General features: G+C 42.2%; 1 protein-coding gene across 1 annotated transcript in view; it reads right to left on the reverse strand.

Moving 5' to 3' along the window:
* Nucleotides 1–13,411, reverse strand: part of FER1L5 (fer-1 like family member 5) — an 84,888-nt gene that overhangs the window by 2,255 nt on the left and 69,222 nt on the right. Inside the window, exons 36-43 of the mRNA XM_088151904.1 lie at nt 11,901–12,071; nt 11,557–11,705; nt 9,589–9,728; nt 7,972–8,060; nt 7,353–7,448; nt 6,449–6,590; nt 3,245–3,344; nt 1,346–1,557 (exon numbers count right to left, since the gene is read on the reverse strand). Coding sequence (XP_088008030.1) covers nt 1,346–1,557; nt 3,245–3,344; nt 6,449–6,590; nt 7,353–7,448; nt 7,972–8,060; nt 9,589–9,728; nt 11,557–11,705; nt 11,901–12,071 — 1,099 coding nt within the window. The remainder of the gene's footprint in view (nt 1–1,345; nt 1,558–3,244; nt 3,345–6,448; nt 6,591–7,352; nt 7,449–7,971; nt 8,061–9,588; nt 9,729–11,556; nt 11,706–11,900; nt 12,072–13,411) is intronic.

Consider the following 13,411-nt stretch of genomic DNA (forward strand, 5'->3'; position numbering starts at 1 on the left):
AAGATGGGTTGAGATAAAAAAATAATTCCGGATAGGCTTGGCATAAAGCAAGCATGGGCTGACTGCTCATATCCAACTCTTGCTACCAACCCAATTTCCTGTGATGTGTTTAACAGGCATAAAGCGAAGTGGAGTCCTGATTTGTGGGCCAAGGTATCAGATGGTCAATATGTCAGCCTGATGCTTCATATCATCTTAGGATGGACCTTGACAGATTAGCAGCTCTTGAGACATTCCAGGGTCTGGTTTAAAGGTAACACTGTTCAGTTAATGAATACTCTTTCAAATTTGAAAGGCACAGCTTGCCCTTGGCCTAAATCAGTGGACCGTTGGGATGAACCATGAACCTTGGCTAAGAAGAGTAGCTCCAATACATTTTAACCAGAATTTTCTAGAGTTACATGAAGACTGGCAACTGGGAGAATGTGATCAATATATCCACACATCATAATTGAGATGTTCTGAGTAGCTAATGCAATGGTTGAGGCTGATCAAAATATGCGTCTATGTATTCATCTATAAGGGTGTGCTTATGTGTGTATTTGGTCTACTTGGGCATTCCTGTCTTGGAACTGGAGAAGTGGAATGTCCCTTCTAGTGGAATGGCTAAAAGGGACATTCCACTTCTCTGGCACAGAGATCTCTGATGGGTCTCAGGGGATCCGCTGATTACCTTTGAATGTTGGTTGAGGAGGGAAAGGAAGACAAATTAACATATGATGATGCATATGCAACATCTTCTAATAAAATGTTTGCAAAGCTGGGGGAAGGGGAGGTGGGGAGAGAAGAACAAGCCCAGAAGTGCCTGCACACCAGAAATATGAAGCTAACAGAAGGAAGACTTCGTTTATTAGTACTCCCATGTCATAAGATGCCATGGAAGATGAATTCAATCTAACCATCATAGACTTGAAGGAAATATTATCTTCTGCCTGGATTGGGAGATATGAATCTGGAACATAAACATCTGCAAGATACCACAGCCTTTTGGGCTGGTCTGAACCAGACTTTCCCAGCCTGATGTCCTCCAAGATTAGCAGGCCTTTCATAACCCATACAGCTGGAAGGCTTCAGGTTGTGGAAGGTTAGTTTTAAGACGTGGAGATGCTGAAGAAATAAAATATTTCAGAAGAATGATCTTTCCAAGGTGGAGGGGTTAAAAATGAACAAATCTGCTCCCTAATGGAATATTAGGAATATTATCCAAGAGGTGAGGGATTCCAGTACCCAAGTTTTTCACTGAACATCGTTGCCTGACCAATAGTGCAGAAGGCCAAATATCCATCAGCCCAGTCCGATGTATTAGGGACAGCCTACTAAACCACCAAAACTTTTCTTGACTTACTGACACTCGTGGCTTGTCTTTCTCAAGAACAATGCAGGGCCACCAGCCCCTCATATTCCTTTGGGTGAACAGGGAAATACACTTCTTTTTGTGACGGTGAAAAGGAGTGGAGGATCTGCCTGCACCACCATTCTCCTGCAGGAGTTTCACAGTGCAATCACGAGGCCGCTTGGCAGGTCGTGGAATGCTGGTCAAGTTCATTTCCAGACTGCCTACAAGAGGAACAGAAGCTTCAGTCATGTTCCCATGTACCTGTCCATGGTTCACAGAAGGCAACACAAAGTCCTAAGCAGGCCTGCCAGGTATACTGAACCAGCCGAGGCTGTGCATGAAGGAAATCCTCTACCAGCTTCTCTACACTGATGCACTTCAGACAGGTTGAACTTCTGCTTCATTGATGCTTCCAGCCAGGAAGATGCTAAGCAGAGCAGAGGGTTTTGCAACATCTGAAGCTGGCCTAGTTTTACAGTATGGTCTGAAGTCAGGTGCTTACCAGAAAAGTAAGCAAATAAATACATGAAATACATGGTGCACATGGACCACCTTTGCTTAGAGAATCTAAGATGATCAGTGGTAGACTGAAGTTATTATTTCTTATGCATAATGCATTATCTTGCATTTTTTCCTACAAGTTTATTACAAGTAGTCCTCATTTAGTGACTGCCTCAGACAGTGACTGTTTGCAGTTATGACGTTGCTGAAAAAAACAGCTTTGCAACCAATGCCTGCATTTGGGTTCTTTGCAGTGTCTCTCTTCAGTCATGCCATTAAAGTCAGTTAGCACGTGTTGTCCTCTGTAAAATCATAAGCATGGTTGTGGTCACGTGATTTTTCACTCAGCAACCGCTTTGTGTAATGACTGAGTTGCCAATCCCAATTGCAGTTGCTAAAGAGGATTACCTGTATTGGATTTATATCCTGCTTTTCTTCCAGAAGCTCAAGGCAGCTTACATGAGGATCTCTCTTCCCCACAACAATTTCCCTGCCCTTATTGGGCAGAAGGTGTGTGTGATTGGCTCAAAGTCATCCAGGGAATTTCTAGGGCTGAACCTGGGTTTCCCCATGCCAGCTGCTGGTTCTCATTCAGTCTGATGAAAGAGAAATTGCTTCTGAAGCTTCTCACAAAAGGAAAATATTTTGGGTGAAAATTCTCATGGATGTAGACTATGAGTGTTCATGCACTTTTATAGGTATAAGGTAGCAAACCTTGTCTTGTTTACAATCTAATCCCTTGTCTGGGATTAGAAGGTAAGCAGGGTTGGGCCTGGTTAGTGCTGGGATAGGAGACACAGGGATACCAAAGCTGTAGGCTAGACTGGGAAGTGGAGAACATATGCTAAAAGAGAGCAAGAACATGTTATTTCTGAATGTTGCCGTAAAATGCCTGGTTGGGTCCATGGACACCAGTAGTCAAGCTTGACTTCTGTATTTTGTCCCTCCTGGTTTACGAGAGTGGGCTGGAGAAAGCCACATGTTTCTTTTTTTTCCTTCCCATGAGTTTTTCGTCTTGAATGCATGGTCCAGTTACACAGCTGTGCTGCTCACAGATCAAGACGGAAATGGAAATATGTCTTTAGAAACCCAACCTGATGTCTCACTGGGTGACTTTGAGATGGCCACGCTCTCTCAGCCCAACCTGCTTCACAGGATTATTGTGTGTGTGTGTGGGGGGGAGAAATTCATGAAGGAAAAAGAGGATATAAATCAAGTGAATAAATAATAAATGAAGGTGCTTTGAAAGGAAGTTTAAACCAAAAGAAAAATTGATTGGAGTGGGATTTTTTTTTTTGCTTTAATACAGAATGAGCATGCCAAGGGGGAAATCTTGTTGAGAGGTAGCAGAAAAACAAATATTATTTTGGAGATCCCAACAGCCCCCATCGTGTTCAGAAATCTTACCTATAAAATCATCAGCTGAGAATTTATCATTGTCCCAGATCTGGATGATAAGCTTTGGAGGCACTTTCTGCATAGTCTCATCTAGGCTCCAAAAATGTTGCTGCAAGGAGAATGGAGGGGGAAAAAAGTGTCTAAAATTAAACAGCTAAAAGGGAAAGATTGCAGTGGATATCCCCTTGAATTCCTGGGAAGAAAAGTGTGATATAAATGTGAAGATAAATGAAATAAAATGCAATTGAACCAAGCACCTGTCCAAACTAATGCTACTAAAGAAGATGCTTTGATCAGACCAATCAGAAGAAAAAACTAAAATTGTGTTATTTATCCTTAATATTGCTACAGGAGAATAATGTCCCTTCCTTCCTTCCTTCCTTCCTTCCTTCCTTCCTTCCTTCCTTCCTTCCTTCCTTCCTTCCTTCCTTCCTTCCTTCCTTCCTTCCTTCCTTCCTTCCTTCCTCCTCTCTCTCTCTTTTCATATAACTTCATTAAAAATTTAAGAGGAAAGATAAAAGCTAACAAAAATTAATATTTAGAATAAAAAAGGAAGAGAATGGAAAGAAATAAGAGAAATGGAACCAAAGTGCAGAAAACAAAAGAAAGAAAGAAAGAAAGAAAGAAAGAAAGAAGAAATATAAAGAAATGACTTCCAATTTCCTTTTACAGCAGTTATAAATGTAAATTAACCTCTTACTCTATGATTATGACATTGTTTACATTTTTTCTGTAATCTATTTTTTTTCCTAATCATCAAAACCATATATCATAATTTCATTTTTTTCAGTTTCGCGTGAAAAGTCAATAAAAGTTTTCCATTCAGCCTTAGTCAATGTCCTGTCTCTAATTAAAGCCATCAATCTGGCCATCTCAGCAAGTTCCATCACCATCCATTCCTACATTGTGAGTAGAGTGGAATCTTTCCACCTTTGTGGATATTATAGTCTCAGTAGAAGAGAATCTCTGTAGCTCAGGATTGAACTGTGGAGTCCTTGGGGTTCTCTGAGCTTGGTGGTTTTCTTGCAAACATTTCGTTACCTGGCTAAGGAACATCTTCAGTCTCACTGCAGTTGTAATATACAAAAACAAAGGTCCATGTTTTTTCTCCCAGCTGCTTATCCATCAGTCCCAAAAGAAAAGCCTCTGGTTTCAATTGTATTCTTACAATTTTCTGTATTATTATATGTCCCAGTCAGCATTTCTGAAGAAGTGTGGAAACTCAGGTCGGTGCTACAGAAATACTGTAGTTCTCTGTTTTACTACCTTGCTGCATTTTGACTTGCATACCCACAGCACTGGAAAATGTGGCAGACATGGCTTGAATCTCAGCTACTTCCTTCTGGTGCAATATTTCTTTGATATAGTGCTTTGAAAAATATTTTCTTTGAGACACTTAAATCCCAAAGCTTGCATGCTATTTTGGAAACCTTTAGCTGAGCTAATCAAGATAGTGCCTCTATGGATCATGTACTCTGTAATTAACACAAGATTAGTTGCATTAGAATGTAGATACCTCTATTTGCATTAAACATTTGAATCAATAAAATCAAGGTAAAGATGGAACCAAACTGAGCGACCAGGACACATCCAGGTTGTTTGCTTGGCAAAAACATGGAAGTGGCTTGCAATTGCTGTCTTCCAAAATGCTTTTTCCACTTCTTGTTCTAACCCACCGCCCGCACTTTCTGGTGACCCCCGTTCAAGTCCTAAACAGGCTTGATCCTGCTTAGCTTCTAAGTTCAAACAAGATCGCAGTGATTGCACATTATGTGTATAGATCAAGACAAGAACCCAGTTGTGGTAGTTCAATCCAAGATCTACCCTTTTGCATGTATGTACGCCGTGGTGGGGCTTCAATTGCCCTGCTCTGACTTCTGCCATCTTGCTGGGTTGGGCGACCCCCATGAACACCACTGGAGGCAGATGTCATACATTATATCTAAACGTTGCAGTTACGTTCCTTGACTCAGCCCAGCTTTACAAAAAGATGGTTTAGTTTGAGCTGGGAAGGGTGGGATGGATGGGGAGAAGTGCAGATGATAAATTCGTTCCCTTGCTGCTGAGAAGAAGACCAGAAAATACGTTATTGCTTCACTGGTCTGTCTCGGAAGGTGGCGGCATGTTGTCATGTTTGGGCTGGGAAGATAATAATGGCTAATTCCTGGACGGAGATGGCCAGGATATCCCACAGCTGTAGGCAAAACTGGGAAATTAAGAAAAAAAAAGAAATGAAAGAAGCCAGTGGCTTGTGCATAAAGTTACCAGGAGTCATGAGGTTGGCATGAGGTTGGAAAATGAATAATAACCCTGGTTAAATTTGCAAAATGCTGTCAAGCGCCTGGAGCATTGCTTCGGGTGTTATCTTCAAGTGTCCCCATTTCTTCCAGTCCAAAGAGCTGGATTTCAGTCTCATGCAGGGCTTTAAAAAGGGGAAATGAGATTCTCGTGTTGCCGAATAAGCAGCCGGTGTGCTTTACAGCAAAACAGCAGCCTCTTTCTTTCAAGAATACCTCTCGGGGTTTAGAAGAACAGATATAATGTTCTGAGGCACCTTACTCCTAAGAGGTGGGGAGGGGGGCTGATTTCGCTGGTCCTGTGCCTCGGTGCTCCAGAACCAGGAAGGGTTGCCATAAAAATGATGTGATTTCGCTTGAGAGTTGAGTGGGAGCAGTGGAAAACAGCAAGCACTGCTCATGTAAACACAGCCAAAGTCTTGAACATCCACAGTTAGAATGGTCAAATCAGTCAATATTAAGATTTCATCTGCAGAGAACATAATACCTTTAAAAATACATCTCTCTCTCTCTTACTCTCTGTATGTATGTATGTATTATGAGAGGCAGTGCGGTGTAGTGGTGAAAGCGCTGGACTAAAACTGAGGAGACCCAGCTAATCTAATCCTCTCTTAGACCCAGAAGCCATCTGGGTGACTTTGGGCCAGTCCCTCCCTCTCAGCCCTAGACTGGGAAGTTAAAAAACATCTATCTATCAATCTGCCCTAGACCAGCATAACAAAGAAGCCTTCATCCTGCAATGGGATTCAGGCTGATGATGACGACGATGACGATGACGATGACGATGACGATGACGATAATAATAATAATAATAATAATAATAATAATAATAATACCACCACCACCACCAATTACGCACACACAAAAGAGAAAATGGGAGCTAAAGGCCACCTTAAGCGCCTGTGCTTCCACCCACCTTCTTGGTGAGGACACAGACTTGCTCCATGGGCAAGTAATCCAGAGTGAATATAAATCGCCAGTTGAAGTTGCCTTCTCCTGCCAGGGACCTATAATGGACATCTGTTCTCTGCTTGTCCTCTTCCAGGCCATCCAGCCATCTGGGACCAAAGCAAAGGAGAAGCACAGAAATATTTTTAGTCAACTCAAAATTGGGGACCCATTTTGTGAATGGTGCATTATGCAGTTGGGTTGGACTTTTGGCCAAGAGGTGTAGACAGGAGCAAAAGTGGCAGGTGTCCATTGACACACTGCTGGGACTTAGGTTGTGTGGAAATGCACTAAGGGACTTGGTGGTGGTGGAAATGAAGCTCCTGTCAATGATTGGCTTGGGTCTCCATCTCTTACAGAAGAGTTTCTGGTTTTGGATTGTGGGATAAACAAAGGAAGAGGAATAGAAGTAGGAATCCAGGAATGGCTGTCAGGGGATGCAAAGAAGAGGGCAAGCAGAACTGAGACCTTAGCTGAAGGAAAGGTAAGAATGGAAAAAAGAGAGGGCCAGAGTGTTGGTTCTACATGAGCCTTCCCTGTATCTCCTCTCCCCTCTCAGATGCTCAAGAAATGGGAAGAGTTATGTCACATATTGTTTCAGAAGAAACCAGCCAACTTTGGGACTGAAGATCTCTCACTTGTGTTATGTTACTGCTTTTGAATATTGTGGAGCCACTTTCTTTCATCGGAGGAAAAAAATCACATACCATTATGAATGGAGAATGGATTCCTTATATAAATGCAACTGTTTGGGGATTACCAAATGAAAGCCTAAAAAGTAAATCCACCTTGGACCTGCAGTTGATCTTCTACCAGCTCCCTTGTTGGGAACTTGACTCTGCAATTCCCCACGAACATCATTTATCTCATACCCTTTCACATAGATGTCACTCATCTTGTCTCCAAAGATATTGGTGTCTTCTAGATCCACATCTTTTGTATTCCAAATGATGCAGCGAAGTTCATATCTAGAGAGAAGAGAAGCCATGGCTTGAAGAGACAACCGTCCTACTTTATTTATAGTTTATCTTTCCTCTAGAAACTCCCAATTTTTCTCCCAACAACAACTCTGAGAGGTTGGTTGTGCTGAGAGAGGTTGACTGGTCCAGTGTCCCCAGTGAAGCTCTATGGTTGAGAGTGAACTTGAACCTGGACCTTCCCACTCCTAGCCCAACAGGCTCAGCACTACCCCCCTCTGGCTCTTGACAGAGCAAGTGATCCAGAGTCCCCCCTGGGAGCTTTTGTGGCTGAGGAGGGACTAGAACCTGGGTCTCCCCATTCCTTGTCCAGCCCCTTCCTCTTTAGACCACAATGACCCTTGGGCTAGGAGGGAGGGTCTGGCCCAAAGTCATCCAGGGAGTTTCTGAGGACTTGGAACCCAGGTCTCATCAGCCCTCATCTGACACCTTCACTACTTCAACACACTGACTGGGTAGCTGTGATTTATTTAGTTTTAGGAAAAGCATCTTTACACAAATTGGCAGCACCTACTTTTTGGGCTTTCGTGGGGTGATATCAAAAGGAGGTCCTGGGTCACCCAAGGATAGTGGGAAGATGTCCACCCACATCTGCACTTTACCCTGGATAGGAGAGAGGCATGGGATTTATAAGATAATATTCACAATGACAGATTGGCCAGGCAGGAACTAGGTCTCCTTGTCAGGGGTGTCCACAGGAGGACTCAAAAAAGTCAAGATGGCAGCCTGGAGCATACAATCAAAATCACACTCCTTTTTGCATGCATTGGGCATGCAATGCCTGTAAAAAACGGTGGGCCTTCAACCAAGCAGTTGTGGTTACCATCTGGACGCCTCTGCTTCTTGTCTGTGTCCACAGAGGGGAGAAAACTCAAAAAGGATCTGATTTAATTGATCACATCCTGGAAACTTTTGTGGCTCTGTGAAATCCAGTTATTCATTTAATAGAATAGTTATATCCTTCCTTTCTGTCTGAAAATCCTCAAAGACCAAACTGCCTTCAAAACCCAACAAACAGAAATGAATAAAATAGCCATCTAAAGAAGGCTTCTAAGCCTATCTCACATCGCCTTTTGTCCTCGGGGAATTTTTAAAAAATGTAGATACCCCACTGGCTTCTCCAGCTGAGCTTCCATTTACAGCTCAGGTTAAAAGTGTTCACAAAGGGAAATGTTGGGGGTTTTTATGGGTTTAAATGACTGCTTTCTATCGGCAGAAAGGAAGAATATGATCTGAAATAAATAATAAACACAAGAGACCTGAAACAAAATGGCTTCTCTCTGGGATTCTAATTCCCATTTCACTATCCCCACATTTGTTTCCTACAGACGATGTTTTAGGATCTTTTAGCCACTTCAGATCTTTTCTTTTCTTGAAGATTTTGTGGGCTCCTCAAACTCTTGTCTATAGATAGCGTCACTGTTTTTATATTAGTTATAGGCCAGAACGAATTCATTATTAGCATGTATGAAAATGTGCAAACCATTTTGTGATTAAAACGTTCTGATCTTGCAATTGTGACCTCTAAACAGGCCACGTCAAGCGTGTCATCTTTGCCATCCCAATGTAGCCCCATTCAAGGTTGGAAAATTTCAACCACAAAATGTTTTGCACATCTAGAGTAGCAGTTTCTGTTTTAGTGATTTCTAGATGGGTTGGGAGTGCAAATTGTACAAATTTAGAGTTGTAACCCAAAGACATCTGGAGACCACCAAATTGTGGAGTGCTGCTGTAGAAGATAAATAAATGTGTCATGTGAACACTTAGATGTTCTAACTTCCCAACCTCTGAGAAGCAGCAAAATTATAGGATTAGGTGTGGGGTGACAAGAATCTTACCCAATCCTGGGAGTGTCTTAATGAGGCTCCCTGGGTTACTGCCAGTTTTACCATCTATCCTTGGATTATATTTATTTTCTATTTATATAGGATTATTTTATATTGTAATTTTAATTTATTTTAACTGCTTTGTAAACTGCCCAGAGTTGTTTTTTAATGAGATGGGCAGTGACAAATTTGATGTATAAATATATATAAATTGCAATATTTTTTCCCCTCCCTGGACTGCCTGATTCTCTTTCTATCAGCCACCAAGCATAGCTTGAAAATCTGAATGCTAGGTTAAGAGTTACTTGGTCAATTCCAGGTAGAGCTGAGCTGTAGAGGGTCCGAGTTTCTATGTGTTCAGGGACCAGTCCACATGTCCGGAGAAGGTAGAGTGCCATACGTTCTTTTGCAGGTCCCAGGAATCCATGGGAAGGTACTTTGGTCTCTGAAGGAATGAAGGATCAGATGAAATTCCATCAGACTGAACCCAAAGCTTTGAGCAGGCAAGAAAGGTTTTTATTATTATAGCTTTAAAAGTGGGGAAAAAAGGAAGAATCTAAACTGAAAATGTCTGATGTGTGTTTGAGTGAAAGTGAGGAGTGCAGAGTCCCGAGACATGGTTCATTCTCTCTCACTCTGGCCAGGAGAAGAGTGATAGATGGAGAAACCCTACCACTTCCTCAGCAGTTCCTGTTAACTGACTTCCTGCAGGCTTCTTGATAGCTTTCTTCCCTGGGTTCGCAATGGTAAAAGGAGGCACTGAATTTGCCCTGAGATAGCTCGTTTCCAACCTCTGTTCTACTTCCAAGTGGTTTTCTTAATATAATTTTATTAAAAGTTTTAACAGCAATAATAAGAACTAATGCAAACTAAATTAGAACAGAGAAAACAAGAAAGAAAGACAGAAATAACAGAAAAAGCTAAAAGTGCAATAAGAAAAGAAAAGAGAAATACATAAAGGTATAAAGAAGTGGCTTCTGATCTTCACAGCAGTCATAAGTACAATTATATTTTAACCTCTCTCTCTCTCAAGTTACATCACGACTCTCTTCTTTTTCTAATCTATCCTGTCTAATCCTCAAAACCATAAATCACCAACTCATTTTTTTCATTTTGACGCAAAAAGTCCATAAGCGGTTTCCAGTCACCAAGAAATGTAAATATTCTCCTTTATCTAATCAGTTTGTCCATCTCAGCAAGTTCTGTCTGTTTCACCCACCATTTCGCCATAGTGGGCAGTACCAAATCTTTCCATCTCCACTTCCAAGGTGGGATGGAGATGCCCTTCTTGAGTGGGCAGAAAATGACACCACAAAATTAGTGGTCCGCAGCGCTGATTCCTACCCTGCCTTGGATTGTTCTCAGCCCCTGCGAGTCCTCGCATTTCCCTCCTAGTGGCAAAGCCTAACCGAGTATCAGAATAAAGTGGAAACCTCCTTCCAGTTCTGCTAAGAACAACTTTAGCCCATCTCATTTGAGGGCAGGGGATGAGATGAAGGCCATGTCATGGGGATGTGGCTTCTGTCCTGCACAGATAAAAAGGTGAAAACACCTCCAGTCAAGCTCACTCTTGGTGACATGAAAACTTTTTGGACTTTCTTCTTCTTTTTTAAATTAATAATAATTTTATTAGAGTTTACAAGTACAAAGATAAAAGACTTAATACAAACCAGAGAAAATATAAAAAGATAAGAAAAAGAGAAGTGCAAAGAGATAGAAAAAAGGAAAAGAAGAAAAGAAAAAGAGACTATATAAAAGATGACTCCTCCATCCCTCCCTCCGGACAAGTAAAAACAATTTCAGTAACTTAACACCTTCTCTAGTATTTTAATAAAAAGAGAGAAAGAAAATCTCTTCTTCCCACATCTCGTCCTTTATCAATAATCCAAGTATAAAACTCATGATTCAATCCTAATCAGCAAAAGTCTATTAAGAGCTGCCCAGAATAATAACTATCTATTTTAACCTTAATCAAAAAAATCCATTTTGTAACCCAACTTATCACTTTCTCTAAGAAGTAAAGCAAAAGAAGTTTCTCCCTGGATTTTCTTCTTAATGATGGATATAAAACGTTCTGCCATGAATTCCATTTGAAGTGAATTTGGGCATTTTGCTCCTACTGAACTTTGGTCGGGGACTCTGATTAGCATTTTCACAATTAAAAAATTAAATCACAATAAAAAAAAAAATCACCCTCACAAAAATCACATCCCCCCCGTATCCCTCCTACGTTTCATGGAAATTGTGGCTGGGCAGATCCTAAAGGCTCTTACCAAAGTCGGAGAGGTGATAAGTTCTACCCATAAAAATGGCTGTGCTTCCATCTTCACTTATCTCTGACTGAGGCAAGTTTGTGGCCTGAGAATAATTTTCCAACAGTTCACTTGGAAGAAGCTGATCTCTCCACTGGGTGGGGCCAGCCCTGCAAGAGAGAGAAGAGGTCCTGGGGTGAAGCAATTTTCAGAAAAAGTGTGCTTTTTCCTGGTGGATGAAAGCAACCTGAACTTGAAAAGTTGGGAAGATGTTCCTGGGAACTTCTGGGAGATGATCCCCAAACATCTGGAAGATGCTAGGATGAGGAAGATTGGATTAGCCACACCTAGCCCTTAGTACTTACACACAGTAAGTCTGTGGCAGCCCACAGTTGGCCCCATAATGGGACAAGAGTCGGTTCTCCAGGTCCACGGTGGTGTCCCCAATTAGGTCATCAGGTGAAAAGAGGTCAAAGTCATATAACGAGATCTTCAAGTCCTTTTCTAGTGGGATGGAGCATGTGAGTTCATATATTCTTTGGAGATCAGAAAAAGAGAAGTAGTAAGTCCCTGATTCCCATCCATTGTGGTATCCTCACTCCCAGAATTCATTGTAAGAATAGGCTCTTGGGCTATAATATCTGGGAATTTTGGAAGCTGTGGCCCTAACCCAATAGTCTTGAACGTTGCCATGTTGGAGAAAGCTGGAGCAACCGTTGTGTGCCTTGCTCATGGAGCCAGTAACTTAGGACTGTTGTATAAGTAGTTCATTATAAAAATAAGTTGCACAGTGCCCCATGTGCAGTGTTTAGCTAAGAAACACTGTAACCAGGGGGGTCCCTGGGGAGGCTAAAAAAGTCAAGATGGTGGCTTTGTTCTCTTGGTTGCAGCCACCATCTTGACTTTCTTGACCCTCCCCTCCTGGGGATGCCCCCCAATTGCAAAACAGCTTTCCTGAGTCTGGTGTCTTCCAAATGTGTTGAGTCCACAACTTCTAACATTCCTAGCCAGCATAGCCTGGTGCCCCAGTGGCTGGTGTAATGGTGGCTGAGGAATTCTGGGTGTTACAGTCCCCACCCCAACTGGACAGTGTCTAGTTGGGAAAGACCTTCTGCAACACGGTTACAAAAAGTCCCTGGCTCCTGATGGGAACGTTTCAGACTCAGGAGCTCAGCTGTGCTGTTTGGAGCTGGTGCAAGTGGGTGTGACTTGGGAGGGGTGAGCAGGGTAAAAAAAGGATCCTATACAGTATTTGGGCTGGGGTCATGCAAGCTGCCTCATCAGGACAAGGATGCAGTAGCTACAGTCACACAACTTTTTTTCTATAGTTTTAATTAAATGCTTTAGAGAAAATACATAAACAGTACCATAAAAAAAAAAAAAATAGGTGGGGGAGGGAAAACCCCAGCAACAGGGCTGGAGATAGAGAATTGGAGAGCAAGATAGGATCAATGGTTAGTGGCAGTATAGATTCTGTTTTATTTCTTGTGTGTGTATGTGTATGTGCAAGTGTGCATGTTAGAATATATAGTATTTGCCCTTCCCTTCCCTTCCCTTCCCTTCCCTTCCCTTCCCTTCCCTTCCCTTCCCTTCCCTTCCCTTCCCTTCCCTTCCCTTCCCTTCCCTTCCCTTCCCTTCCCTTCCCTTCCCTCTTCTCCAGATTTCTGACCTTGTTATGTAAAATACAGACTTAAATATTTAACTAGCAGTGTTTCTTCTGGGAAGGACATTGAGTTACGGAAGAGAGGGAGTTGGCTGAGAGGGAGTAGCAGAGAGGCTTTCTCTGGAGTAAAACAGCTGGTGGCAGCAGGTCTTGTGGGAAGATGGTAGGAGAATCAGCAGGAGCCAAGCCACCACATGCCAAGAAAGGTGTGCT

The sequence above is a fragment of the Python bivittatus genome, unplaced genomic scaffold, assembly GCF_059951505.1.
Source record: "Python bivittatus isolate LINGU-HERP-01145 unplaced genomic scaffold, Pbiv_v1 ctg000680_np1212, whole genome shotgun sequence".
Classification (NCBI taxonomy): domain Eukaryota; kingdom Metazoa; phylum Chordata; class Lepidosauria; order Squamata; family Pythonidae; genus Python; species Python bivittatus.